Raw genomic sequence first — 27965 nt, forward strand, 5'->3', positions numbered from 1 at the left:
AAACACAGAAAAGGCAAGACGCAAGGCTAACAGAAGGCTTTCTTGCGTCTCTGTATGCCCGACCTTGTCTTCAGCTGATCCCGTCAGAGTTAGTGCATCGGCTAGCTCAGTAACAAGCGGTACCGCAGAGTACTTTCGCGGTCCTTTGGCCTGGGCGCATATACACGCATGACCAGAAGTTGCACGTATTCTCCGCTCACCTGCCTTCTGAATTTTCATGCGCTGCTGCAGCTGGGGTACGCCAAGACAGGCCAGTCTTCATCCGGGATCCACTTCCGCGTGTACAGCAGGACGTTCATCATAAAGCACGGTTCGTCCAGGGTCGTCATTGTGAACGTGGACTCCGGCATGATTGGTGACATCGTCAAAATAGAGGTGAGTGTTCACAGGGTCCAGGTGAGGAAATTCATACAGCAGCACTGCCTGCCTCACTGCATCTGTTTGCGCTCATAGGCATCGCTGAAGTAGGCACACTTGATTCGGTAAAGAATCGGTAAGCTTGCGTCCCAGAAGAAAAGTTCTCAGCTCAGGTCCCGTACACCTCGGCCGTTTTTATTGCAGGTTTTATACAAATTCGCCTTCATAGCACACCTTAAAGGCTTGCGTTGCCATTCCTGGAGCTCTTTGGCCACAACTGTTCTGGCGCCATAAAAGTCCATCGTCATTCATTATCAGCTTAATTGCTTGGTAAGGTTGATACGTCCACCGTTCTCATTCAGGCGGAAAACAGGCAGGACAATTCATTTATTTTAAATGAGGCGTGTATCACGTGGTGTAGCTTTGACGTATAAGCTCTCTTTACATAGTGGCCGGCTCCTCCTGATTAATTTAGACCACCTGGTTTTTTTTTATCGCGCACAAAAATCTCAGTGCATGGGTGTTTTTAAAATGCGATGATCTCGCACCTGGTACAAAATGTTGACAGTTATCAAACTGTCTTAAAACAGTGCTGAGCTAGTTTTCCCGGGTCCGTATCTCTAACGCTAATCCACTCCGTTTTGAAGCGAAAGCTTCACTACGGTAGGTAAAGCCGCTCTTCGCGTGGTACTAAATTTGACCCTCTTTGACCTTGAACCAAGGAGAAATCACGTGACAGCTATGACGTCACTCAGCCGCCGCCGCCGAAACCGAGGGCTCGCCTCTGTTTCTATAGGCCGTCGGCGTTCACTGTGCTCATTGGCGTTGGCTTTGACAATGCTCTAGACTCCGATTATTTTGGGAAAAGGAATGCGCGTAACTTGCTCCCTGGGTCAGTGGACGCCTCAATCGCGCTTTGAGGTACGTGGCGGTGGTGAGAGAGAGAGAGAGAGATATGGGCTGCATGCATTAGCGCTGACAACGTTGTGGCAGACACGCGGCACTGTAGCAATAGGCCGCAGCGTTCATTGGGTGACCAGCCTCTCGCGATCAGCCATTAATTTAAATGCTACCTGCCAGGGAGGCTGTGGGCGCGTTGCCTATCCAGTGTGCGGAACGCACCCAACGTTACAGACGCTAAGCCTCGTCTACTTTCCCGATACACTCAGCTTTCGCTCTCTAACTAGGTTCAGCACTAGTAAAAAGCGCAGATAATTTTTTCGTTTTTTTTCTTTTCTACCGTTGCACGTCCCGCCTGTTCGAGTGTCCTTCTAGGCTGGCAGCTGGGAAGCAGCTTAGCACTGCCGAGAAGGCAAGATAATAATTTGGTAAAAATATATCATTGCGCAATATACGGTCGGAAGAGGATGAACAGATTGTCGTCCTACTCAGCACAGGTGGAAGTTTTCCTCGTGTACGCAGCGACGCCTTCCGCAGCCTGGGACAAAAAAAAAAAAAGAAATGATGCCCGATTCTCGCACTCGAGCTTAGCGTCGATCGAAATAAGCCGTGAGCGGTACGGAACTTGCACAGAGCTTGCAGCGAACTTGGAGCTGAACGCATCGTAAGAGTGCATTCAAGAATACTGGGAAATAACAGAATGCGCAAGGATCGAGAACTGAGCGTGTTGTTTCTGAGTATTCGTGTTTGTGCAGCACAAAAAGGCGAGGATAAGAGGCAGAGCGAGAGTAAAAAGCGCGCCTGTCGTCAGCACTATCTTCGGTCCTTGTCTTTCTGTGCTGAGAAAGAAATAAACGTGAAAGGGGGATAACGGCGTGATTACGAAACAACAAAGCCAGCCTATAGCGGCACTGTCTTCAGTGCTGTGCATATAATACATGCAACGCGCTTAGCACGGCCTGCGCTGGGTGCGCAGGGATAAGCTTCATTGTCTCGCAATTGAGCAGTACGCCAACAGCCGCGCAGCGTATTGCCTTACGTCATTTTGATCACTCGAAAAGTACGTTGGCTAAATCGTGCTTCGTTCAGAAATGCTGTACAACCAGCGTGCGACCAGCGGCTCCTGTATTCGCACAGTCTTTGGATCATGGATCAGATTACCGCGAATAATTGAAATAAACTTTCCAGCTAATCAGAGTTAACGCTAAGCGTATTTAGGCTAATCGTGCCGCTTACTTATTCTTACTTGGGGCAGGTTGTCATATGACAACCTGCCCGAAGTAAGAATAAATAAAAGTCACATTCAAGTTCCCGCCTTTTCTCGCAGAGTCTCAGTGCAAATTCACATGCGCGAGAGTGCAGTCTTGCAATACACCTCTAACCTACAAGCAGTTTACTGAGCGCGCACTGCACTTTGTTGCCGTAATTTACACTTCTGCTTAGCAGAAATCGCGTAACATTGTATTCTGGAGCTTGGCTGCGTTATGTATTGATCCGGCCGCTTTTCCTCTGTGTCAGTTGCGTTTCCCCCCCCCCCCCCCCCTTTTTCTGCCACTATATTTTTCTTTAGCTGAAGCGCCTGCGCGCCGCTGCTACCGCAGAGATGAACCGTTCCGGCAGCCGGACCATAACAGCACGATATGATCTGAGAAAACATCAATCACATTACCCTGCTCTGGCTTGGAGTATTGTTCTCGAAGGTGTTCTTAGCTCTTAGGAGCGGTTCTTAATTTATCTGGCGTCTAGGCTGCTGCGCCTTTGAATCCCCAGCGCTCAGGTGGCTGCCAGCCGCAAACCGTTCTATACGTGCTTCTGATAACTCGCTGCACGACTCGGTGGCTCCTGCGAGGGATCCCACAATGCCGCACGATTTTAATGGTGCGCAGCAGACGAGCATACATGGCTAGGCAACCCGTTACTCTTTATGGCGCCATCAGTCTCACGGTGCAGCCGCACGGTGTCGTTGCAGTGCACAGCTGGCACCTGGCCGCAGGTTGTGCGGCTGCATCAGCGTTTCTGCAAGCCGTGATTAATTGCTTTCGTGGCTCAAGGTATGAGGCCGCTCTTAAAAACCCATATTTTTGATAAAATTCAGTTTTTAATATTTTCTTTTATTAAAGTGCCGATTCCATCCCGAGTGAACTGCAATAAAAAATATGTTTCTGGATGACACCGTTACGAAGATACAGCCAAGCTTGTAACCCTCTGCACATCATGCGAAACGGAAAGTAAAAGTTTTCCGGCTAAATAAAAACCTAGTTTTTACATTATTAGTTATTTTTCGTGTCAATTTTTTAGTTTAGACATCATAACTGTTTCTTAGCATCTATGCATATTTTTGTTTGAATAAATGCCTAAAACGGCCACAAAAACGATGCATGATGTTTAAAACACATTTGATGGTTATGTCAGGATTCCAACACTGAAGTTTGGTTTGCATCATGGCATGTGTAGTTTCAACAACGGTCTCAGGTGTGCGCTAGACGCTTTGAAGCACACTGGGATCAAACCTGGCCAGCACACAGAGGAAGCTTGCCCGGTAGGTGGCCAACAGCGTAATCTGGAAGTCTTCCTCTTGGTGTACTGATGCCGCAAAAGACACAAGAAAAAAAGTGAGCTGTCACACAAACAAAATCAGGAAAACGGAAGACCAAGCAGGAGCTTAGCTACAAATATGACGGAGTTTAACCTCCTTGGACATTGGTTTATGGCGTTTGTAGTTAGTTGCTAATCATCACTCTCGTTTTCCTCTAAACTCGCTTTTTTTTTTGCAATTGGTTCTTACACAAGCAGTCCTAACTGTATCCATATACGAGATTTTTTATTCAAACATCGTACGCTGATTTCTTATAGATCTTGCTGTGCGATGAATCACAATAAATAAAATTCCGCAATCTGTTTTTTTTAGTGCTGCGTTTTTTTTTTATAAAAAAATGCCTGCACCAAAACCAATGCGTTTGGTCATTCCCCTGTTACACAATAGCAATTTATGGTATATAATATTTTGGTTCATTGCACATCTGTCTTTATCTGTATAATAGCAAAATCAATTTGATTTGCGATGTACTAAATTAAGTTGTGACTGTTGGCGTCAGATGTATACTTAGTACGTTAAAAAACATTTCGTTGTCATCTCTTCTGACATTTTGATTGGATAAAACAACGTCCTTTTAAGCTAGACAACTAATTTTCTGTTTTTATCTGGCAATAAAATATTTTTCTTGCAAAAGTTCCCTCATACCGTATGGTGTAGAGTCGTGATCGCAGATGTCATTTTGAGCGGTGAAATCAAAGTGTTTAGTTACAACAGCGGCGCAAGTTTATAAACGTCCTGTCAAAGACAGTGATGAAACGTAATGGCACAACGTAATATGGCGCGATGTGTCTGGATAACAGCGCGTATAGTCTTTGCACCCTTTGTGTAGTTTTGTGAAGAGTTCCAGCAATTTCAGTGTCTGGTGCACAATCGGCAGGGCCTCGGATTTGAGAGTCCGACGAGTACCGACATTACGAAACAAACTCTATGACCCTTTTACCTACTTCCGGCTTAGTCAGATGTCTCTCACATCACAACACACTAAAGGCCGATATAGGTGTATGACGACGAGCGCAGGTGTTCAGAGAAAGCAACCAATGTGGCCAACGCCTGGAGGTTGCAAGATATCCGCTGAGTATCTCCCACAGTCGGCGCAGCGCCGAGCTCTGCCGAGAAGCTGCGGAACGTTGCGCAACTTCGGCGGGCGGATGAGCTGCAGCTACAGGCCACGCGAGGCCTGCAGCTGCAGCAGTCGGCGCGAACTGATCCGTGCGATGCGGCGAAGCTAGAATTCGCTGCGTCTCTGTAACCAGCGACGCATAGGGACGAGGCTCGTGACGATTTTCGTCCTGCACCCATCCATTGCGCTCGAATCGAGCGACGCAGAACGAAACGAGACCGGCCCATCTCGCGTGAATGCACATTATATGAACTTGGACGACGGCATCGTGCTTTGCTTTGTGTAGCTCGACACATTTGCTAGCGCACAGTGGGACACACTGTACGGGCACACAAAACATTTTCTTTTACCCTTTGAGCTGTTTCGCTTTGGTTAGATGTTGGCAGCAATGAAATAAACGTAATGAGTGCATGGCAGTTCATAAAAACTCTCGCTGAACAAGATCAGCCGGCTTAAAGGCGACTATAGACCAACCGCACGGTCAATGCCATTTATGGGGAACTTGCGCTGAAGTTTGCGGTGCCGATTGCAGCGCCATAACACACTGCCTAGCGAGAAGAGCAAGCAGTTTTGGGTAGCACTCTTGGTACTTTTCCGCGCCACCTTCAGGGGCTTATTGGCGTGAGCCTCCGCGCTCTGTCGAAGGCGCACGTGCCGTGCGTCAGCTATCTGGGCTACACCGAGAGAAGCTTGGCAATGAATGCTGTCAGCCATACGCGGGTATCTAATCGCGCAGAATGTGTTCTTGCGTTTGCAGCGGCTCAAGCGGCTGACAAAAACAGTTTTGAGTCACCGAATGGAACAACTGCAGTGACACGCACTTACCTTGGCAGCGCAGGTTCCACATACTGCTAACGGACATTAGCCGCTGTCGCGCTGTAAAATTATAGCGGTCACATGACCCCGATCTTCGAAACTAGGTTGTAAAGCTAATTCTGATGCTTTTAAAGGATTTGGAAAGAGTACAGAATTCGTGAAAAGGGCGAATATTTTTCCGCTTATGCCACCTGCAGATCTGGTACACATCAAAGTGCCGAGGCGAATATTGTTTCACATCAGGGCAAGCAACTGCATCTTTCCTTTTCCGGGTGAGCATAGCTTGTTTTATTACGTCGAATAGCAGCACCGGGGCACGTTTCTTAAAAAGACAGGCTAGGTGTGACAGTAACGGCGAGCTTCAGCTGGCGGTATGAAAATCAACCTATTTAGAAAAATTAAGCGGTGAGAATAGTGAGGAGTTTCAATATGAGAATGATTTATCCCAGTTACTTCTCTTCTCGAGAATGTGTTGCCCTTATTCACGAAACATCCATACAGTCATCAATAGATTCCCCGAGTATCGAAAAGACGATTCCGAAATAGACGTTGCACCAACACGTTTTTCTAGGAATTATTCGCGAAACCGAAAGAGCACTTTTATCGCGTCCTGGAGCAAAAAAAAAAAAAAGAGCATCGGAGGCGCTTGACGCGAGCGCCGCGGGTTCGACGAACACTCGGAGCTGACCTTATCAGAGGCGCCAGCCCGCTTTCTGCATAATTCGGGCCTTCCACGCTTCAACGAAGGAAAATTCCGTGCTTGGTCTCGGACGAGGGTAGCCTGAGGCACGCAACTCATCCGGCGTGTTTTCACTCGGCCCTCCTCCCTCTTCTTCGCGCCCGGGACGTCGCTTTCTCCTCGGCCCTCTCGCTCGGGCGCTGCTTCCCCGCAAGGTCGGCGTCCGTGTGGAGCCGTAATCACACGAGCTTGCCGCTCCACGGTGCGCGCGAAGAAGTCACGAGTCGAGCGCGCTCGCGAGTTATCCACCAAATCGTTTCGCGTGTAGTCGCCTCCTGTCGACTGTCGACGAGCGCCAGGTCGCATAAAAAACAGGTGACTCGGCAAAGGATGCCAACCATTCGACCTCAATAGCGGCCGCAGGTCGGTTAGGAGGCGTTTTGGCGAAGAGTTTTCGTCAACCAAGGTCAACGTACGAGCAATCAGGGGGATTATTCGGGCTGCCTCACTCAGTTCGCATCGAGCTTTAGGGGACGCCCCCTTTTGCGGCAGTGAAAGCTGCATTGCCTGAAAGCGTCCATATACGTGCACTTGTTTCTATGAAAAAAACAAACAGCGAGCAGCACTTAGGAGAAAGTCGCATCGTTCCGCGCTGTGTTTATTATTTTCTTTTTCGCCATGGAGATACACCAATTCGCCCGTGTCGTCACCCTTCTGAAGTTCACTTGTCTTCAGTTTGACTGTATACTAAACAGGCTTTCAACGTACACAGAAAATCGAAATCACTCAATAGGGTATCGTATAAAGTTGATATAATGTGATTTCGTTGCTTTTTTTTATCCACCGCGGTGACTCAGTGGCTCTGGCTTTCGGCTGCTGAGTCCAAGCCCATGGGAGCAAATCCCATTCACAGCGGCCGCATTTTCATAGAGTCGAAATGTAAAAACGCCCGCGACGTGAGCCCGCAAAAATACCCAGGTGGGCTAAATTAATCTGAAGCCCTCTACTGCGGTGTCCCTCACGCCCATAGGTCGCTTCAGGATGTTATCTCCTTGTTTTAAAAAAACTGTCCGCCCATTATAGTAGACCCTTTCAAAGCGAAGATAACTGAAGTGCGCTACAATCGCGCGATCCGCGGCACAAGCCAGTTGATCTGAATGTTGCGCTTGAGTAGGCGTGCTATTAATTAGCCTTGAGCTCACGGCGACAGGAAGCGACGGCCGCTATCAACGCGCCCACGCGCGGATGCGTCGTCGCGTTCGTCGCAACTACTTCCTTCTTACTCAGGACCCGGTAACAGCTTCTGTGATAGGAGTGTGTTTTCAAACACCTCATTATTATACTTCTCGAAAATTTTCAGTGAATAAAAACCATTACCGAGGGTGTTTAGAGAGACGGTAGTAAATTTTTAACCGGTACATCAACAATTGAAAAAAAAAATACCAACTAAGGTTTCGGTCGTAAGCTAGGACAATACAGAAAAAAAAAAGACATTTCCTATAACTGAACGAGAATGGAGAGGTCTTCATGCTAGGTCTGAATTGAGTGCCAGACCCCTGCAGCCCGCACACTAGCTTAGCGTGCTTCAGATGTGCGCTCCACAGGGCGTCGATAAAGCCTACCGTTGGCCTCCGTCATGCCTGCTGCGTGCATCATGAAATAGCAGACGTCGTGAGTCACTACTCTAGCCCGTCGCTAGAAGCACTGCGGTGAGATGCGCGCAGCGAGTGGCCGTTATATGGAGGGACGCGATCCGCAAGCCAGCGCACTCAGCACGCTCTCGATAATAAGCTTCCTCTAACCCGGAGGCCATCGGTAGGTGTGATCGACGCCCCGCAGAGCGCACACCTGCGTGAGCGTCTCTACGTTAATGTGAACGTGGCTTGCAAACGCTGACAAAGCGACAGTTCCTATGAGCAGCGCCGAATTCTCGCAGTGATGGCACACAGCTGGCGTGGTGACGCGTCCTTCGGGCTAGCGTGAAAAAAAAAAAAAGAAAACGGACGGATGGATGGATGGATGGATGGATGGATGGATGGATGGATGGATGGATGGATGGATGGATGGATGGATGGATGGATGGATGGATGGATGGATGGATGGATGGATGGATGGATGGATGGATGGATGGACGGACGGACGGACGGACGGGCCGTCTTCTTTGAAACGGGGTGGTGGCGGGCACCCTATCCCCCATAGGCGCACCCCCTCATGGGCACCTGGAACGCGACTTCAGATGGCACATTGTCCACGTGCACCTCATTGCTCATATGGAGCGAAATGCAAAAGACGCCCGTGTGCTGTGCGATGCCAGAGCATTTGAAAGAACTCCAGTCGGTCGATGTCAACCCGGAGGTCTGCACTTGCGTTAAACACCACATAATACCGCAACATTCGCTTAATACAGCAGTTAAATGCCGCTTTTTACGGCTGCGGCATACAGTTCGCGCGGTACTTCGACTTTCGCGGAAATCCACCCGTATGCTGCAGATTTTCGAATAAAATCCAGCGTCTTGTCTGACAGACTCGCATATCAAGCACGAAAAGCTGAAAGCGCTGCCGCTGACTCAGGCTCAGTGGGCGATTGTTGTTCCTGTATGGGGTGCAGGTGGGCGCATCGCAAAATAAAAATTGTAGCCACACTAGTACCGTACCGTGAGTATTTATTTTTGTTCCTCTTTAACGGAGAGCATTTAATTTATAGATAGATTAGGGTAGGCTAGCGCCGTTACGGACTTATCCAAGGCCCGTGCTTTGAGCTTAGCTTGAGTTGATTAACTTACGCCGGCACTGCAGATGTTTGTGCATTCCTTGCGTAAAAAGTTTTGCACACGAACGCGAAGCTAACCTGCACTCATGTCAAGGAACAGCGTCTTAAAAGCCAACAGGAATTAATAATTCGTGCCGCGTGCATGGTTCACGTCACCAACAGGGTGCGAGATGGTTCGTCCGAGGATAGCCCTGCAGATGCATACATACATATACCTATATGAAAGGAAGTTCTGGGTCTGCACGTTTTGCATATGTTATACGAGGTCAGCTACATTTCCTTAGTAAATATCTTAGACTTTATTGGGTGATCTTCACTTTATGGCCCACTGGGGAAAATCTTTCCGCTTAATGTGCCAGTTCGAGCGAAGGAAACACTTTGCGTTCCGGAAACAAGCGTGTAATATAGCGTGCTGCTAGAGTCCTCGCTGCGTAGGAAGCCATGAGCATGGGTCGGTGCATGACAGTGGATCCTGCCAAACATTTTGGTCAGCTTTGTTTGAACGTCGAAGCAACCAATTCGCGGCGATACTTCCCGCTCCACGTCCATTACGCTAAGGAAGCGCACAGTGCCACAACACGAAAGGAGACAACCTCGCCCGAAGTTGTCACCAAAGGTCGCCAAAAGCAATGCAGGGCCAGATTTTCCAGGCCGTGGACATACTGAAGTAACAATGCTGTTGCGCGAAAACCGTAAGCCTAGCCTCATGAGTTCCATTTGGTTCCGATCGATTTTAAACTCGCAAATACACACACGTAGAGGGTGGATTGCACGCGGTTCTTGTGGCTCGTGCAGCGCCAGTTGCGGGAGACTCGCAGAGATAGCGTGGCCTTAGAGTGTGGCATTGACCAGCAGTGTGCCATCTGCGTGATGCGCACTCCAAGGTGGCGCTACGTAGGCCACAGAACTACGCGCTAAAGTGTTCCCGCTATTTGTGGACCACTCTGTACACATTCGCACTTCACATTTGTCGTGCGTATTATAGGAATCTGGAATGTCGTTGCAGTCGAGAACCTTAGGCGCGACCTTGCATTCTTGACTCCAACCTTGAGGCAACAATAAGGGCTTAGCGGTTGCCGCGATGAACTAATGTCTCCTTTTTTCAACTCTGTCAAAGCTCATGAGCGTCACTTAGGGCGAACTCGAATTTCTTGGCAGTGCTGGTGGCGACTTACATGAGCGACGTCCGTGCGTCTTGGGTGTCGCAGGTGGTGAAGCGCCTGCAGGAGAAGTACGGCCCAGCAATGTACGCCGAGAACAACGTGTTGCTGACGGCTACGCACACGCACGCATCCGTGGGCGGCTTCATGCAGTACCTGCTCTACAACATCCACACCCAGGGCTTCATCCGCCAGGTGGCCAACGTCCAAATTGAGGGCATATGCCGGGTGCGTAACCTCTACCCACAGAGAGACACCGTGCTTATCTCTGTGCCGCCTTGTTTGCACTTCTGCTGCCTCTATCCCATAGCTTTAACCAGTTGGCTTCTTGTCAAATGCGCGCGAATGGATTGTCCGTTTGCTGGTTGGCATCACCCATGCCGAAAGGAGGCCACATCTCTTCCCTTCTGGGTCCATCGCCGCGAGATCTGACGGCACGGTGGAAGTGGGCTGCGGAAGTTAAGATGAGAATTTTACGCTGTCCACGGCCGCCAAAGGAGCGGGATCCCATATTGTTTCCTGCAGCTTACGATCTTTCGCACTTTGTTACTCGTGTTGCCTATATTAGGATCTAATGTGTAATTGTGTTTAGGTGCTTTTGAAAGCCAAGGAAACTGTCCTGAAATTTATGCACGAGGAGCGTATAAAAAGCACCGCAGATAAAGAAATAATCAATCAGTATCGTTAATATATCGCTGGATTGAACATTTTGAAAAATTAGATTGGCACACCTCAGCTAATAGCCCACTGAGGAACACAATAAAAAAAAATGTCGCCAAACCGCTTCCCCCCTGATTGCATAGTGGACAGTCATTTCGCGCCTCTTCATTCATTTAACGAACCAGTCGCCGACCTTCGAAAGCATCATGAAGATTTAGTGAGCTTTAGCATTTTTTTCGGTCGCTGCTTGGTGCCAACGCTAAAAGCAGCTCGAACTCGATGCCCAATGGGACAGCACTAAGTACTGGTGTTCGTACAGAAGCTGTATGTGTAGCAGCCGAATAAATGTATCTGCATGTGACCACATGCTAGGTATAAGACTGCTAGCAAGGTGTGCTTCAATTAGTGCACTGTTATCCCCCGTTTGCTTCCCTTCAAATCCAGTAAAACAAACAGAGTGTAAATTAAAGCTGTGTCTCCCAATTCATACGGGGTACATGAGCAACGTGAATTGTAGGGTCAAACAGCATGACTTAAGATGAAGGGTTATGGTTATAACGGGAGCCTACAGCTGCAAGCAGCCTCAAGGTACGATCAACATCCTTGCAGAGCATCGACCAGGCGCACGAGAGCCTCCGGAGGGGCTACATCTACTGGAATGAAGGCGAGCTGCTGCACTCAAACATCAACCGCAGCCCGAGTGCGTACGACGCCAATCCGCCCGAGGAAAGAGCCAAGTGAGTGGCGCCTCATTGCCTTCGTCCAACCTACTTACAGCTACGCGCTGCCGAAGTGGGAGCTCGCAGTGTTTGTGCGAACGGAAGACACAGGCACGGTGTGCTCTTCGCGACAACTGTGGCCCCGGTACGGCACAAGAGCAAAGTGGCGGGTTCTATGGCGCAGGGCAATACTCACTATATGGACTTTATGGACTATATGGACTCACTATATGCGATCAAGCACTTGTACCACACCTTATGCCTAGGGAGGGGGGGGGGGGGGGGGGAGCACGTCCGCAGCAGTTTATGGTCAGCCTCTTGGAGTAGCACGCCTTGTGCTATGTGACCTGTTCTCCCTATGGCAACTAAGAGCTGATAGTGTCTCTGCGAGGCGCCTGCGCCACGTACACAGAACCTATTTGTATTCTTTTGAGTATGATATTAAATCCAATCTATGTTTGCGCGCCCGCTGTGAGGCATGTCGTAATGGTAAGCTCCTGTTTATTTTACACCACCTAGAGTTCCATATTAATACAAATCCACTACGGCATCCCTCATGGCCCATGTGTCGCTTCAGGAGATTGAGTAAGCCCCGCAATTCACAATCGCATGAATGCGATTAACTCTATAGCCTCGTATAAAAGAAAACAAAAATGAGGTACTCCATAGCGATCGCTGTTACAGCGTCTACTGAGCCATTCATATTTTCTCAAAGGTTATGCCAAACTAAAATACTGCAAGGCATCGGAACTCAAGCGTGGCGTTCTACCATGCACACCTGTAGAACAAGAATTGATATAGAAATTATAAAGCAGCTAGATCTTATTGAAATCATAAAGGTACCAACTAAATAGCTCATTTTTTGCAGCGTTCAAGATATGTCACGACACTGGGTTTTGTGAAAATTCACACAAGCGACTTACGCTCCCTAAAAATGTTCCTGAATATTTTTTTTTATTTGAGATACCTCAAGGGCTCTTAGGTGAAAGGCTTTACATGAGGGGTGGGTTTATAACATGGCGTTAATAGAAGAGCGACTCGATGGCTGACTTGAAATGGGCCGTGTTTATGTGGACGATGTGCGGCACTTGTGGGAAGATTATTCCAGTCCTGGGCTGCTCTGGCAAAAAAAGGAGTGAAGCTGGGTCGTGGTATGATCCCGAGGGGGATAGACGACCTTATGGCGGCCTGTGCGTGTTGCAAAACGATGAGCAGGCTAAGTAGAGGACCTATGTTGGAAAACATGATATATTTCATGACAGTCTTGCAATTTTACTGCGCCTCTGGAGGTTAGGCAATCTTGCTGTATTCTTAAGGTAAGTAAGTAATTCGAGTAGCTTAAACGAACCGAAAGGTTCTGAATGAGTTCAAAAGCATTAGTTAGGTTAAGTTGAGCTGGGTCCCTATTCTAACTTAGGTCAGATGAGTTTTTTATAAGCTAGTAATTTAACTGAGGGAGGATCTAAATTTCAATTATGACGAAGGTAGCCGAGAACTCGGTTAGCGTTGTTAACTACCCGCATGATATGAGTTGACCAAGAAGATTATGCGAAATGTTAACACCTAAACACTTAACGCAACTGAGGGATGAGACAATGCATCCATTTTGAAGGTAATTTGGAGTTGGGTAATTTTGACGTCTATGAATGGAAACGAGCATTAATTGTCTTGTTAGTATTTAGGGTTATCGTCCATGCTCACCTAGATTTAATAAATCGATTTGAAGAGCATTAGTATCCGCAGCGTTATTAATGGGCTGGTAAATTACACGATCATCGGCGAATAATCCGACGTTCGATGCAATATTGTCGGGTAAGCCATTGTTGTCAATTAAAAAGAGGAAAGGACCGAGCCCTGTGCCTTGTGGCACGCCAGACAGTACTAAAGTTTTGGTCATTTCAGTCGTCCGATGAGACATCTAGTTCAAAAGCGTGGCTTTTTAGGCTTGTTGGTGCATGATCATAGCGAGAGAATATAGCGCAGAGTAGGATAGCGCTCGTGTTCGTTTCTTCTTGTGTTCTGTCTTACTCTGCGCTATATTCTCTCGCCTGATGAGACGTACGTCCCAGAATGTCGACCCCTGCCTCCAGTTATATCCGTAGAGTTACAAAAAAGATGTCTGCAAAATCTGAGAATTTTGTTCTTTTGCGACGGTTAATGAAAAGTGTGGATCTAATTCAGAACTATAACGTTCACCAGGACGCTTAGCTCTTATTGCGTGTCGTTATCGGCATTTCGTCTCACGCTCTTTTTAAATACTTATACGATATGACTAATCAAACATGAAAATGACGAAATACTCAATAAAGGACACCTCAGCTTCACCCTTATATACTCCTACAGAGGAGTGGCCGGATCTACGCAGGTAGTGGCCTACCGATCAGCAAAGTTATATCAGTTATTATTGTTACTATTTATTTATTTTTATGTAGTAGAAGTAATCAACTTCACATCCGTCGTTCTGTTAGTTGAAGACCTTGATTCATTCATAAACAGAAATAAACCACTAATTAAGCGTCCTTTTTATGAGCGCACGTACAAATCTTCCAAAGAAGGTATGCGTGAAAGAACATATGGCACTTTCTTCTGCGCAAAAAAAAAAAGAGTTTCAGCGGTTTACTAGAGTCGTAACAGGTGTTGCATGCGTTCTTAATATGCATAATGTGATAAATAAGGTTCTGTTTACATGACGCATGTCAAAGTTAGTCCTGATTTCATATAGTTAGGCTTAAACACTACTGCCACGATTCAACACGATTCAACACAAATTAAACAGAAATTACTCAACAATTAATGTGTTGACTATGTTCAACAATAGTTTTGTTGAAATCGCCATGACTATGGTCAACAGCTTGTTGGCTTTGTTCACGTGCTATTGTGGTGCAGAAGATGCTGATACTAAGAGAAATCGCGTAAGTAGAGCATGCGTGATCTGCTTGATTTCCCTGGCTACCATAGAAGACATAGTTTTTCACATCATCATCATCATCATCGTCGTCGTAGTCGTCATCATCATCATCAGCCAACCCCTGGTAATTATTGCTGCTCACAGAGCCTCCAAATGAAAAGCCGAAAATAGAATCAAAGCTACAGTGGGACGTTCTTGCGAGTTAGTTGGTTCGTTTCGAGGAAAGGTAAGACTGGGCGAGTAGAACATGTTCTAATCGTTTCTTTGACTCTTGTCCTCGTTCTATTCTCGCAGTCTTAGCTTAACTAAAATTAAAGTATTCAAGGCTTGCCATTACAATATCTGAATAACAGTTAGCTAGAAAATATTAGTGGGTGGGCTTCCACAGGATTTCGAAAACCGAGAACTGCATATGCAAGAAAAAAGATATTCCCTCTATTGGAGGAACCTGCCCATTATGAACAGTTAGATGATGTAATGAGTTAGCACAGAATATTGTCATGTTTCACAGCGCTTACAACTGTCACAACATATTCAATTTTTGCATAACTTGTCATTTTTGTGAACTCGTACAGCTAATCTATCCAAATATGCAATGCAGAGGAGTACTTGCCCTATCGAATACTTTCTGAAAGAAGTCCATTTTCATGTTTCAACCAATGCACCTATGGGCCTAAACTTACGATTTGTATGTTCTGTAAAAGGGTTTAAAGCTGAAAATAAACTTAAATTCTCCGATATAGACTATGCTGAGTATAACGAACCAAAATTCTGTTTAGCAGATGTTGAGTAGGCTCTACATTGGATTCATGTTGGTTTCCAGTTGATTCAACAAGAGGTCAACAAGGCGTCAACTGAAGCTCAAAAGTCATTTTTGTAAGGGACCTAGCAGACGAGAAGAGTTGGTAAAGTATCTGGAGTTTTACGTCCCAGAGCGATACAGGGGCTATGAGACACGACGTTTGGGAGGGCTCCTGATCAATTTCCACCACGGTTCTTTAACGTGCACTGACTTCGCACTGCACACGAGAGTTTTTGCATTTCGCCTCCATCGAAATGCGGCCACCGCGGCCGAGGTTCGATCCCGCCTTCTTGGGCAAAGCATCTGAATGCCACAGCCACGTAAGCCACCGCGGCGGGTTGTCGAGAATAGAACACCGCTTACAACAGCGGGCAATCTGCCGTGTCCTCCTCTCACGCAGCGGTCTCCGTCTCACAGAACAAACAGCTAGCTTGCTTAGGTTAGACAAGCGCAAGTGTGTTGCGTGCACGTTCGAACGTGCATCGTCTTGTGAAGCGAAAGTCGAGATAGCATAGAATTCACAAATTTCTATACTATGCCCTGTTTACTATATAATATACAGGGTGTTTCGCCTAAGACTTTACATAATTTTAGAGCTATGATTTTTGAGTTAGAAGACCGCTTTTTTCGGCATAGCATTGCCAGCGATGTAGCGCATCAGAATACAGCTAGGATGTGCAAACGAGCAGGCTGGTTAACTAATGTTAAGCAGTTAGCATTTTAACTATTACCGTTAGGCTCCTTAATTATCGAGAGGCGTGTAGCCAACCGTAAGCAATATCCATATCAGTTTTTATAATTTCGAAAACGCGGTTACCCGCGGCGCTGTGGCCCGGCAAATTTTTGCTATTTCGACGGGTTACGTGCACTGGAGAGATTGCTTTGCCTGCAAGCTTCTCGAAAGCTCATGAATGTATTTTGGCGCGATGTTGCCAAACTTTGTTGGGCTACAGCGCCGAGGGTAGCCGCGTTTTCAAAATTCTAAAAAAAAATGATATGGAATATCACCTACGGTGGGCTGGGCTACACGCCTCTTAATAATTAAGGTTTGGTTTGGTTTGGTTTATGGGGGTTTAACGTCCCAAAGCGACTCAGGCTATGAGGGACGCCGTAGTGAAGGGCTCCGGGAATTTCGACCACGTGGGGTTCTTTTAACGTGCACTGACATCGCACAGTACACGGGCCTCTAGAATTACGCCTCCATAGAAATTCGTCCGCCGCGGCCAGGATCGAACCCGCGTCTTTCGGGCCAGCAGCCGAGCGCCATAACCATTCAGCCACCGCAGCGGCTCTTAATAATTAAGCAGCCTAACAGAGATCGTTAAAAAGTTAACTATTCAATATTAGTTAACCAGCCTGCTAGTTAGCACGTCTTATCTGTATTCTTTGGTACACTCCGCTAACAATCCTATGCCGAAGAGCGCTCTTCTAACTCGAAAAGGCTATTTTTAAATGTGTGTAAAGTCCTAGGTGAAACACTCTGCATGTCTAAGGTGAGTGCTTGGTAATAAAGGCGTTCGTGCAGCTCGGTTTTAAATATTTTTGGGCCTAGATTTTATCGTAATAAATTTTCAATGGCCGGACAGGTCAAAAGCAGATGTGGTATAAGGTATTTTAATTTTTGAAATCCGTAATTAGCTGGAGCTCTTGAAATATTGTATTTTGTATGCCGAAAACTGTAACCGATATGAGTCAGGTAAGTTTTCTCAAATTACTGTGTGTTTTCGCCAGCTTCTGAATCAGAATCGCCAGTTTCTTTCTGTGCAGTTCATCAACAGTGAGCAGGTTATGTTTTACGAAATATTCAGCAGTATTTAAGGAAATGTGAATGTTTGGAATGGAACGAACAGGTGTTTTTTGCAGACGCAAAAGCTTTGTTTTGTTTGTTTGAGTGGTAGAACCCGATTCGAGTAAACTATAGTACACGCGTGATTGAAGTAAGGAATAGTACATCTGTAGTTGTATGCTGATTGGGAAGACTGTTCAAAATTTAGCAATACCAAGTTTTCGAGCCGTCTTGTTGCAGACGTAATCTGCGTGATCTGTCCATGACATGTGTTCCTCAAAAATGACACCAAGGAACTTCATTCTGCATTCTCTAGCAAGACTAGAACCTTGAAATGTTAGCGAAAAATCAGTTTCGAGGTGTTTGTTTTTGGCTTTGAAAAGCACAAATTTCGTTTTCCTAACGTTCGGCTCAAGTTTATTTCAATTCAACCAAGTAGACAGCTCGGATACCCAGCCATTTGTAACTATTTGTGTCTCCTGAACAGTATTACCCCCCCCCCCCCCCCCCAAATAAAAAAAAATCATGTCATCCGCATATATTACAATGTCATTTGTCTGGGATAAGTTAACTATATCCTTACTGTATTACAGAAATAGGATCGGACCTAGAACTGAGCCCTATGAAGCACCTGTTGAGACGGTGCCACCCTCTGATTTTACGCTGTTGATGTGTTGGTGTCGGTTGATGAGATAGCTTTGACGGAACATATAGCGCCAAGAAACCAGGACGAACAAAGAAAGAGACACCGCGAGCGCTAACTTTCAACTGAAGTTTATTCATTGCATGTGAAGTTCTTATACAGGCTGAATATCGCAGAAATACTACCAGGCTATCATGCCGTGAGTCACCATATAACGCGCACTTACTTTTTATTTACATCATCAAGTGTTATGTGGTGACTCACGGCATATTCAGCCTGTATAATTCAACCTGTATAAGAACTTCACATGCAATGAATAAACTTCAGTTGAAAGTTGGCGCTCGCGGTGTCTCTTTCTTTGTTCGTCCTGGTGTCTTGGCGCTATATGTTCCGTCATGGCAAACCAACTCGCCCGAACAGCCACTCTGATGAGATAGCTTGTTACCAGGTCCGATGCGATTCCCCCGATTCCTAGTGGCTCAGTTTTCTAACCAATATATTATGCGCAACTGAATCAAAGGGTTTGCATAGGTCGAGAAAAATTCCAGCGGGCACAAACTTACTTTCAATGTTATGTAATAGTTTTTCCTTGCTTTCTAGTAACTTGCGTTGCGTTAGCAGAGAAAGTTGCTTGCGAGTGCAGCACGCATTGATGCGACGAGCAAAACTTGCTAACCGGCAGTGCAAAATGCAGAACACATAAGACGGGACACAGATGAATACCTTAGACATATTTGAGACATGCATAACACGCAAAGACATGCGCCATGGCAACCTGCGTCAGGATCAAATGCAAAAAAAAGCACGGCGTCAAAATTAAACGAAAGGCAGTGGCACTGGCGTATGCGTCTGCCGTTTGAAAAAAAAAAAATAGTTCTTCGGGAAACTGCTGTATAGAGTAGTGCAGCAACATCGTATGTTTGCTTCAGTCACTTTGTTCATGCTACCAGTGTGCCTCTGGTTCATGGAATCTCTCTGATTGATAGTGGGAAGTTTCGGCGTGTTCCGAATCGGGAAAATAGTGGGGGAAGTGGTACTTTTTTTTTACTTTGTTTTCAGCGCAAAGCAACACGCTCCACTCGTATGGCTGCTTGACAGCAGAATACACGTGGAAGAGTCGCTCACGTGCAGCAAGAGCCTGTCGATACGCGAGCGAGCGAACGCCCGCACGATCGCATGCACGCACACGCGCTCCGCTTCGCACTCGCGGAATTGACGTTGTTGTGCAGTGCCCTATTCCTCTTCCTGCGGTAATCGGGCCTCGCACCAGGCTTGGCCGCCATTTTTGTTTTCCTTAAGCGAGACGCGGTAGCGAAATGTGGCCCCCGCTGTTGTCCTTAATCAGCGCCATGAGCCCCAACAACAACAAAGAAATCTTGCCCTGCCTCGCTGGGCCGCAATTTCCGACGGCTGCAGCCGTCCGCGTTCGCGGCGCCGCATACGTGACGGCGCGCTTTTGTTTCCCCGTGCGGGCCGGTTGTCCGCGCTTACATTTATAGCCGCGAATCCGACGCGCGTGAGCGCAAATGCAGCCCGAGCGTGGCTTTCCAAAATAGCGGTCGGGCTCTTCGGGTTGCGAGCCACGCGCCTAGGGCGAAATCGGCAAGCACGTTATGTCATTGGACGTCCGTATATGCACACCCGCAACGCGCTGCTCTCTCTCTCAGCTTTATTATTATTATTTTATTTACTGGAGGCTTCACTGATCGCCGTCACTGGTTGCCCTCCCTGCGTGGAGAGATCGCCGCTAGCTCCGTAAGTGTCGGGATGATTCTTGGCAATGCCCTGGTGCCCTTTCGTCGCGACAGGTGCTTACATCGGAGCATATGGGGACAGCATCCGTGCGGGCGTCACTTTTACGCCCTCTCTTTTTCTTTGCCTGCGGAAGCCCACAGGGAAGAACAGTAGTTGGGCTGCGTGCACTCTGATCAAGTACGGAAATGGGATAAGTTTGAGAGGCACGAAGAATTTGCGTCGCAGAGAGAAAGGCGTTTAGTAAAATATCAAAAGAGGCAACTCGAGTACAAAACAGTACGCCTTGCCGAACATTATGCATTGAAAGGGGGGGGGGGGGGGGGTCTTTGTCCTTGCTTTTCGAACGAATGAAAGATTTGGACCACGCCTGAAAGTGTAAGTTTGTAATATACAAAACCTTGTAGCATGCTGTAGCACTAAACCTCATGCTACAACTTGCCACCTTATTAGCGTAGCCACCTCTCAACTTAAACACATCTCAACATAAACGCGTTGCGGACAATACCGGGGCAGCACGCGCCCTATGCGCCTTAGTTACAGGCCCGAAATTCATCAAACACAGGTTACTGAAGTCACCAGTATATGGTGATGGCGTCACAGCCAGTATATTTGCAGCAGCGCCCCTTTCGTTGCCAAGTTGCTGTTAATACTGAGAGCGTGATTAGAGCTCACCTACATTTTCTCATGAATGCTCAGGGGGTTGCTGCACTGGCCTGTAAACTATTTGCACGCAGAAGACACGTGCGCTTCGAGTCTAATGTCATTAAAGGACGGGTATCGTATTGCAGGATAGCATCGCATTTTCACGCAAGATGGGCTATGTAGAGTCTCCCACGCACGCACGCGCCACATTTGACTTCAAAATAAGCGAAAGCAGCGCTGTCATCTGTGATGAAATGCGACGTGTCAGCATTTCCGCAAAGCTGTCCGCTGGCAACGCCGCGTGCGTGCAGACTGTGAAGAATGAAAACGCCGGAGACAACGAACGCTTGTGTTCCGGCGCTCCTTTGCTTGGATGGTCCAAGGTTGTCCCCAGGGGCCAGCTTTTTTTTTTTGCTTCGCTTCGTGGTGTACAGACACTTCGGCCTAGTAAGAACGTTTTGGACAAAATCTGCGTTTACATAAATGCGACAGAAGTCTACTCTAGTCTAAGTTTTGATGTAAAGTGCGAAAGCGTCGAGGAAGAGAGTAAAGGACGAGTCACTCCTTTTCTTCTCAGAACCTGCTCTTTCCCTAAAAAAATTGACGTGAGTCGACTTCTGTCGCATTTATAGCCGCGTTTACATGAATGCGACAACAGGGCATCGCACTTCCTAGCGTATCTCGCGGAGCCGATGCACTAATGTTTACACGTATCGCATCAAGCCTGGTGGGACAGTAGCCTTTCGCCCATTGCAGGTGGCAGAGGGGTTAAGTCGCCCCCATCTTGAGCATTGTCTGCTTTGTTATCGTGCTTGGGAGGGGGGGGGGGGGGTATTGTATGCTATGGCAGAGAGGAGGAGGGACACCTACAAGCCTATTTACATTCACCGCTGAAGTCGTCTTGCCATTCTCGATCTACCCCCGCTTGGCGCATTTATGCGACGCGCTTTCCTAGCGCATTATCGCAGTTTACATCAATGCGAGGCGCTAAACAGTTGATGCGATGCGCTGCTGTGGCACTCATGTAAACGCGGCTTATGTAACCGAGGCTAATGTCACGCGAAGGGAGAGGGTAACGAAAGTTGGAGCTGTGGCCGTTTCCTGGCGATGCGTTTAGTTTGCAGAGATAAATGGGTGCATGCTGTATGTCCATAGGTATCGAAACGTCGGAACAAGTCATGACAGTGGACATCGAAGTGAAGAAAGCTCAAATATGAGATGAACGGATCAGTGAAGCAAAGCAAGCTAAAAAAAACAACGAATTTTCTGTCAGAAAGGCAGAAAAAAAGTGCGCAATCGTGCCCAATTTTTAAATAGTTGCGAATGGGTTCAGTCTAAACATCGTTCGACCGTTTTTCTACAAAAATTCAGTTTAATAACTGTACTAATCACGAGAGATCCGAAATATGCTGCTCTGGGCCTTTTAAAGTAACCGCACCTGCTCGCCGTCAAAAAAATATTTTTGCGTGCCAGATCCTGGTTTTACGCACGCCGCAGTGAAGGAATCGGGATTGATTTCTGTTGCACAGGGTTTCGTATAACGTGCACTGAAATTCCAGTGCATGCGCGCTGCGGCCGCCGTGGCCAGCAATCAAACCCGCGAACTGTTGCTCATCAACGGAGCGCCGTGAGCGCTGAGTGGCCGCTGCGGGTATTGTAAAACAAGTCTGAAGTGTGTGAGGAGAACACATGGTGCTTTCGTTAACTGCTTAAGGCGGAGCTGCTCCCACGAGAGACAGTGCACTCTACAGAGCTTGCAGTACGTCGCAGCCTCGCCGACATTCAGCTGTCAGTCTTGTACGTGGAAAATAATGCAGTAAAAAGTAAACTATTTCGCGCTCGTTTTGCGATTGAAGAGTGGCTCAAGCAGGATAATAGTGCTCTTGCTGGGTGCCAGCTGTGCGTTTTTTTATGTACTGAATGTGAATGTATAATCCAGTGAGCTATAAGGTTGAAGCGATGTTTTGGACGAGTTGGTTTTTCATGCTAGTCGGAATATTTGCGCTTACACAAGTCAGAACATGAAAAGGGACACACACAGGCGGAAACTTAGACTGGATTTTATTGTAATTGCAAGAAATATATATGCTTTCACAATCAGGATTATCATCAGACATGACAAATACAACTGCAATGCCACACGTGCCGAAAGCCAAACGCGACCCTGCCATACCATTTCCCCATCCAAGAACTTCAATTCTTTACCTAGTAGAACTACTAATAGAACACTCACGCAACCAGGACTACATCTAAGAATTTCCCTCGCCTCGATAAGCTCCCGGGTCAGCTGATTCCTCTACGAGTATAAAATTCGGCAACCATTAAAGACAGGACTGCACCCTTTGTACGAGCGACAATGCTCTGCTGTGTATCCATCACTGCCTTACAATACCTTACGACAATCACCCAGACGCTCATTTAACATCGGCGTGTTTTCCCGATATAGCATTTCCCGCATGGCAATGATATCAGATACATGCACTACTTCTTCTTAGCAGTCCGCAAACTTATTTTTATACTTTCCAAAAGCGCGAAGTACACAGGCATGCGCCTGCGTGTGTCCCCTTTCATGTCCTATGCACAAACGTTGGCGCAAGATAAGAGACATGTGCAAAAATGATGGACAGGACAACGCGCTTCCTATCCACCACGTTGTCTTGTCTTATTTTGCGCTAACGATTGAACATAGAACTATGCACCGACTAGCCCAGCAACAAGTGTTACATGAGTACCTTTCATGTCCTGTCTTGTGTGCGCGCAAGTATTTCCGAAAGCTATAAGGTTGCCTCACGAAAAAAAATAATGAAACGAAGTTGTGTCTTCACAACGCGCATGCGATTCCACGCACGTGTGCTTGATTATTTTTGATGCAGAATGTGGACATAATCAGCGTTTACTGCGCTGTTTATGGTTTATGGTTTATACTGGTTTAACGTCCCGAAGCGACTCAGGCTATGATGGACGCCGTAGTGAAGGGTTCTGGAAATTTCTACCACCTGGGGTTCTTTAACGTGCACTGACATCGCACAGTACACGGGTCTCCAGAATTTCGCCTGCATCGAAGATCCGTAAGGAGTCGAAGAGAGGAGGGGGGGGGGGGGGGGGAATTGCTTTAGAGAATTGCTTTCATGCTAATTCCGAGAGCTAGCCATGCTTTTCTTGCGCGCTGGCTCTGCGCAATAGTTAATGGAAAGAATTATGCCGCTTGTCGACGATTTTGAGCCAAACATCACAAGCTAAGTTCAGCCGGAGTTCAACCAGCGGCTTTCTTAGCGCTGAAATTTATACGATCATTGTACACAAATTTTCTATCAGAGCAGGTTATAGTCCACTGATGACGGCTGGCGCAGTGTATTTTGCAGGTAATATTACACTGGTGCGTTTCACGCGTATCAGCGAAAAGAGAATATGTACAGCCGTGAGTAGGCTTGTCAAGAGCTACCGAGCCGTCTGCTGCTGAGCAAATCAAGCAAAATACTCGCCCTACTGATGCGTTCGGGGCACGGGGATTTTGTCCGTGCTATTTGTATGTCAATACGGCTACTCACGAGTGCAAGCGTTGTTCGTCAAAGCCTGTATCTTTTTTTAAGTTTCGCTGCCTTTGCTCCGCAGAGCACTGCTGGAGCGCTGACAAAAGCCTGCTCATGACTGCACACGCTATGGGGAAAGTAAAAAAAAAAAGCGATGTACACTTGCGCAACTACTGGCGATTTGGAAAATGGTTTCTTCATGAAAAGTTTGCTCCTCACTGCGAAGAGCAGTATTTAACTCGTGCCTCTTGCCGGATTGCAGGAATGGCCCTATTGTCGGTGTCTGCGAGTGTTTTCGTTTAATTTTACGTCGGTAAAAGCTCACCATACAGTGAGCTGTAGGACTTCGCGTGCTGGTTAGTTCCCCCTGCAGAACATGAACGCTTTAAGACTTCGCAGGTGCCTGTTCAGTCGTCTGTTAAGTGCAATTATAGCGCTGTTTCTCATGATGCAGATACCAGAACAACACAGACACCAAGATGCTTCTCCTCAAGTTCACGGATCTCCAGAACAACCCGATAGGAATGATAAAGTAAGTATTTACTGTTGCATGCGACCTTTCCACCACTTTATGTAGCTCTTGAGCGAGAAACGACAAATGAAGGTTTCTGCTAACCCTATTCCCGTGAGGCTTCAGTTAAAGAATCAAGAATCCGTAATGCGTTCTTAAACTGAGTATTACTGCAGACTTAAACATTGTAATAGCTTTAATGGCTTTTGGCAGACACAACAAGATTACTAAAATGTCAGTTGTCTTTCCATACAGTTCATTTCTAATTCATTCATGCAAACATAAACCCAGAAATGCTGCTTCTCATTGAGCCTGCATTCATTCACCCTAACCCTTCTTATCATGCCCACAGATTTGGGCGACGATTTTACAAAAAAATCAGGCATCTTATCTTTGATGTTCCTCGGTACTGCTTATGCAAACGTTATCACTATTTCTTCAGGGCAGGACAAGTCGGTCATGTAATATGGCCATTTACAAAATACAGGGCACATCACATTACTGGGTGACCATGCTTGACACAAACCTTCGTTGTTCTAAAATCCCACCGCCGCTTGTTACATGAAGACATAAATAAATTTGGCACCTCGTAGTCGTGACATGAAAGACAATGCGTGTACCAATTGCTTGTTCTTGTTGCGAAAGAATTATTCGTGTAAGTAAAGCACCGTGGTCATGATTACGGCGCTCACGATTATCACGGCGATGTGCTCAATAACGGCTAATGACTAATATCCAAGGGTAGCACAGAACAGAGGGTTGCGGCGTCTCAATCTAGTGTAAACGCAAGGCTTCGCCTTAATGCGCGACTTCGTTGACGGTAGAGTAATGGTCGCCACTTTCAAGGATACTTTTTTCACACTGAGCCGCTTTTACGCGAGGAAGTCATTTGAAATCAATTTGCGAAAAAAAAAAACGCTTTAGGACAGCACAACTGCGCAAGCTGTTTGCACAAGCGCCGCAGTCACGGTGCGTCCATGCAAAACCGAAGGCTGGCTGCAATGTGTTCCGTACAAATGCTAAACGTAATTCCGAACACGCGGAGCCGTGACTAAGCTCATATGTGCTTCCTGCTTCTGCAATGCGGACAGTTGACAGTTTCTGCGTGAAGTTATTACTGCTAGAATCATTTCTATGCGGCTTCGAACAGCTGCTGCTACTTCAGGCACAAAACCTTGCTTGTTTTAAGGCGAAAGCATTTTAATGGCTCTTGCTCGCATCCGTCCGTCAGTCCGTTACGCTGTTCAACTTAATAAGATCAAATCTTTGTGCATGTTGGGGATTTGAACCACCATCCTTCCATTCCGCAGCTGAGCGTGCTAACGACTACGCTACTTCCTGCCAACGCATATGTAGTTCTCCTTGCCTAGGACGCTGGAGAGTGTTTGCGAAAAGGCGTCGAATCAGACGGATGCCTCCCAAACGCCCTCCTGTGTCTCCAGCATTTAATATTCACAAAGAGTTCTGTACTTAATTAACATCTCAACCACACATCAGTGACGCAAGCAGCAACACCGCGCTAAAGGCTTTCGCCTCACCGCACTTTAGGTCAACAAAGTGCCCCCGCCCCTGATTTTTTTTTTAAAAAGAGCGCTTTAAATGCTGACAAAAGGCAGAAAGTGATGGTGTAATATAGGCTCCCCTGAGCGTGATGTGCATATGCTGCAGACAGCGTCTGTCAGCAAGTGTGCGAAGGTAGTAAAAGCCAAGAGATGTGATGCGTCGTGTTGGTGTGCATGCTAGCCAGATGGTACAGAAAATTCCAGCGATGGCAAGAAAAACAGGGTGGCGTCATCAAGCGGCCGTGGGACGCACACAGCAAGTCGAGCACCACCAGTTCAGACACTCATATACATGTCATTCGTCTACTATATGTACCCCCCCACTGGCCGACCTACATGTGGCGCCATTCATATGGTGACATTCCTATCAAAATTGTAATGCAACCGTTCGTCGCACAGCGTGCCGGGTGGTGCCGTACGTACGGGTGTGTGTGCGTTGGTGCTGTCATACCTTGAAAAAAAAAAGAAGAAAATACTGATCGCCTGAAATAAACTGAGCTCGCAAGTCGCGACCAAACGTGTATACGTCTGGCGTCCATGACATATGCTTTCGCAATCCCACACGTAACCAGTCTTAAGCGTCTCTGCATAATATTTTTATCCAGCTTCAAGCTTTCATTGCGTCTTAATTTAAACATTGACATAGGAGCGCGAGTTATCTGCAGAGGTGCTTGTCTCTTTGCAGTTGGTTCTCCGTTCACCCAACCAGCATGAACAACAGCAACCTACTCATCAGCGGCGACAACAAAGGATACGCCGAGCTCAAGTTTGAAGCCAAGATGAACAATAATCTTCCCGGAAAGGTGGGATGTAGCGAAAAACTGATACCAGTACTCCCCGCCATAGCGTCAGTTGAGTGAAATGTCAGTTTGGCATCTCGAGAACTGCGAAAGGGAGGCTGAAAACAATTTTAGCCAGTTGTCGTTTTTCGTGCAATTCCATCGTTTGGACTTCTGCGGATTCGTTCACTTTCCCTCTGCAGCAAAATACGTATTTATATCTGAGGAATTCGGAGTTGAAGGTGGAGCTGCAGAAAGTTTATTTGCTGCCGGCAGTGAATTAGAGAGAGAGAGAGAGAGAGCAAAACAATTTTTCAGAGACCCCAAGTCCGGGGCTGCATCAATTACAGGAGCTCAAGTTCGAGCGGAGAAGGCGGTCGTCGTCTGAAGCCTCGACAGAGTGTACAGTGGGATTCTAGGGGAGCCCTAGAAGAAGTGCGGAGGAAAGGTGCGGCGGCTGCTCGTTCGGTCGAGCTTCGCGCGTTGCGAGGAGGAGAGAAGGTTGTAAGAAGAGGAAAGGCGCGCAACTGTCGCACTCGGTGTGACCGAGCTCGAATGCGCGCTTTGCTTTGCGACGAGGAAGAGGCTATGAGGGAAGGGAAAGCGCATGCGTTTGTGCATTGTTCAGCCGTGCAAAATGTTCGCGCACGAAGTGTTGTGCCTGACGCAGAAAAAAGTTTTCAGTAAACGTAATGTCAAACCGCATTATCCCAGCTTTCGCCACGGCGCCCATTCGCAAGTGAAGCGGTGAATCATCGTGCCCAGAAATTCTGGACAGGCGATTTTTTTCAACGGGAAGTTGTTCAGGAACGCATTTTTTTTCTTCACATATCGCGAGATTGCACCATAGCAATCAATATATCCGCAGTTCCCTCATCGCGACGAATTATGGTTTTCTGCTGTTTAGCAATATTAGCAAGATTTTGTTACCCATCATTAGGTTACACCCATAGATTTTATTACTATTAACTAGAGGGAAAGCTGGCGCCCCGCCTATGGGAGTTTGCATGGAGCTTCCTCGAGACCACCTGAGCCACCATAGGCGCTGTAAGCATCATGTGGCGGAGAGCTGACTTCAGAACCACAACTTTTGGCCAAAACATAATTAAAAAAAACAAACGTTGTTTGATAATCAAGAATGTCCTAACTTTCAATATCATGTCTATAAATTGCAGCAAACGAGCAGAAAAGCATGCAAGTGTAAAGTTTGCCTAAAATAAGCGATGACTTGCTCTCCTATTGGCCAAGTATTGCAGACCACAAAAGCCAA

General features: G+C 47.0%; 1 protein-coding gene across 1 annotated transcript in view; it reads left to right on the forward strand.

Annotated features, from left to right (window-relative positions):
- CDase (neutral ceramidase) overlaps positions 1–27965 on the forward strand; it is a 94773-nt gene that overhangs the window by 43717 nt on the left and 23091 nt on the right. The window contains exons 2-6 of the mRNA XM_077648284.1: positions 232–375; positions 10447–10626; positions 11668–11795; positions 24298–24375; positions 26602–26719. Of these exons, the coding sequence (XP_077504410.1) occupies positions 232–375; positions 10447–10626; positions 11668–11795; positions 24298–24375; positions 26602–26719 (648 nt within the window). The remainder of the gene's footprint in view (positions 1–231; positions 376–10446; positions 10627–11667; positions 11796–24297; positions 24376–26601; positions 26720–27965) is intronic.

Source organism: Amblyomma americanum, chromosome 1 (assembly GCF_052857255.1).
Source record: "Amblyomma americanum isolate KBUSLIRL-KWMA chromosome 1, ASM5285725v1, whole genome shotgun sequence".
NCBI classification, from domain to species: Eukaryota; Metazoa; Arthropoda; class Arachnida; order Ixodida; family Ixodidae; genus Amblyomma; species Amblyomma americanum.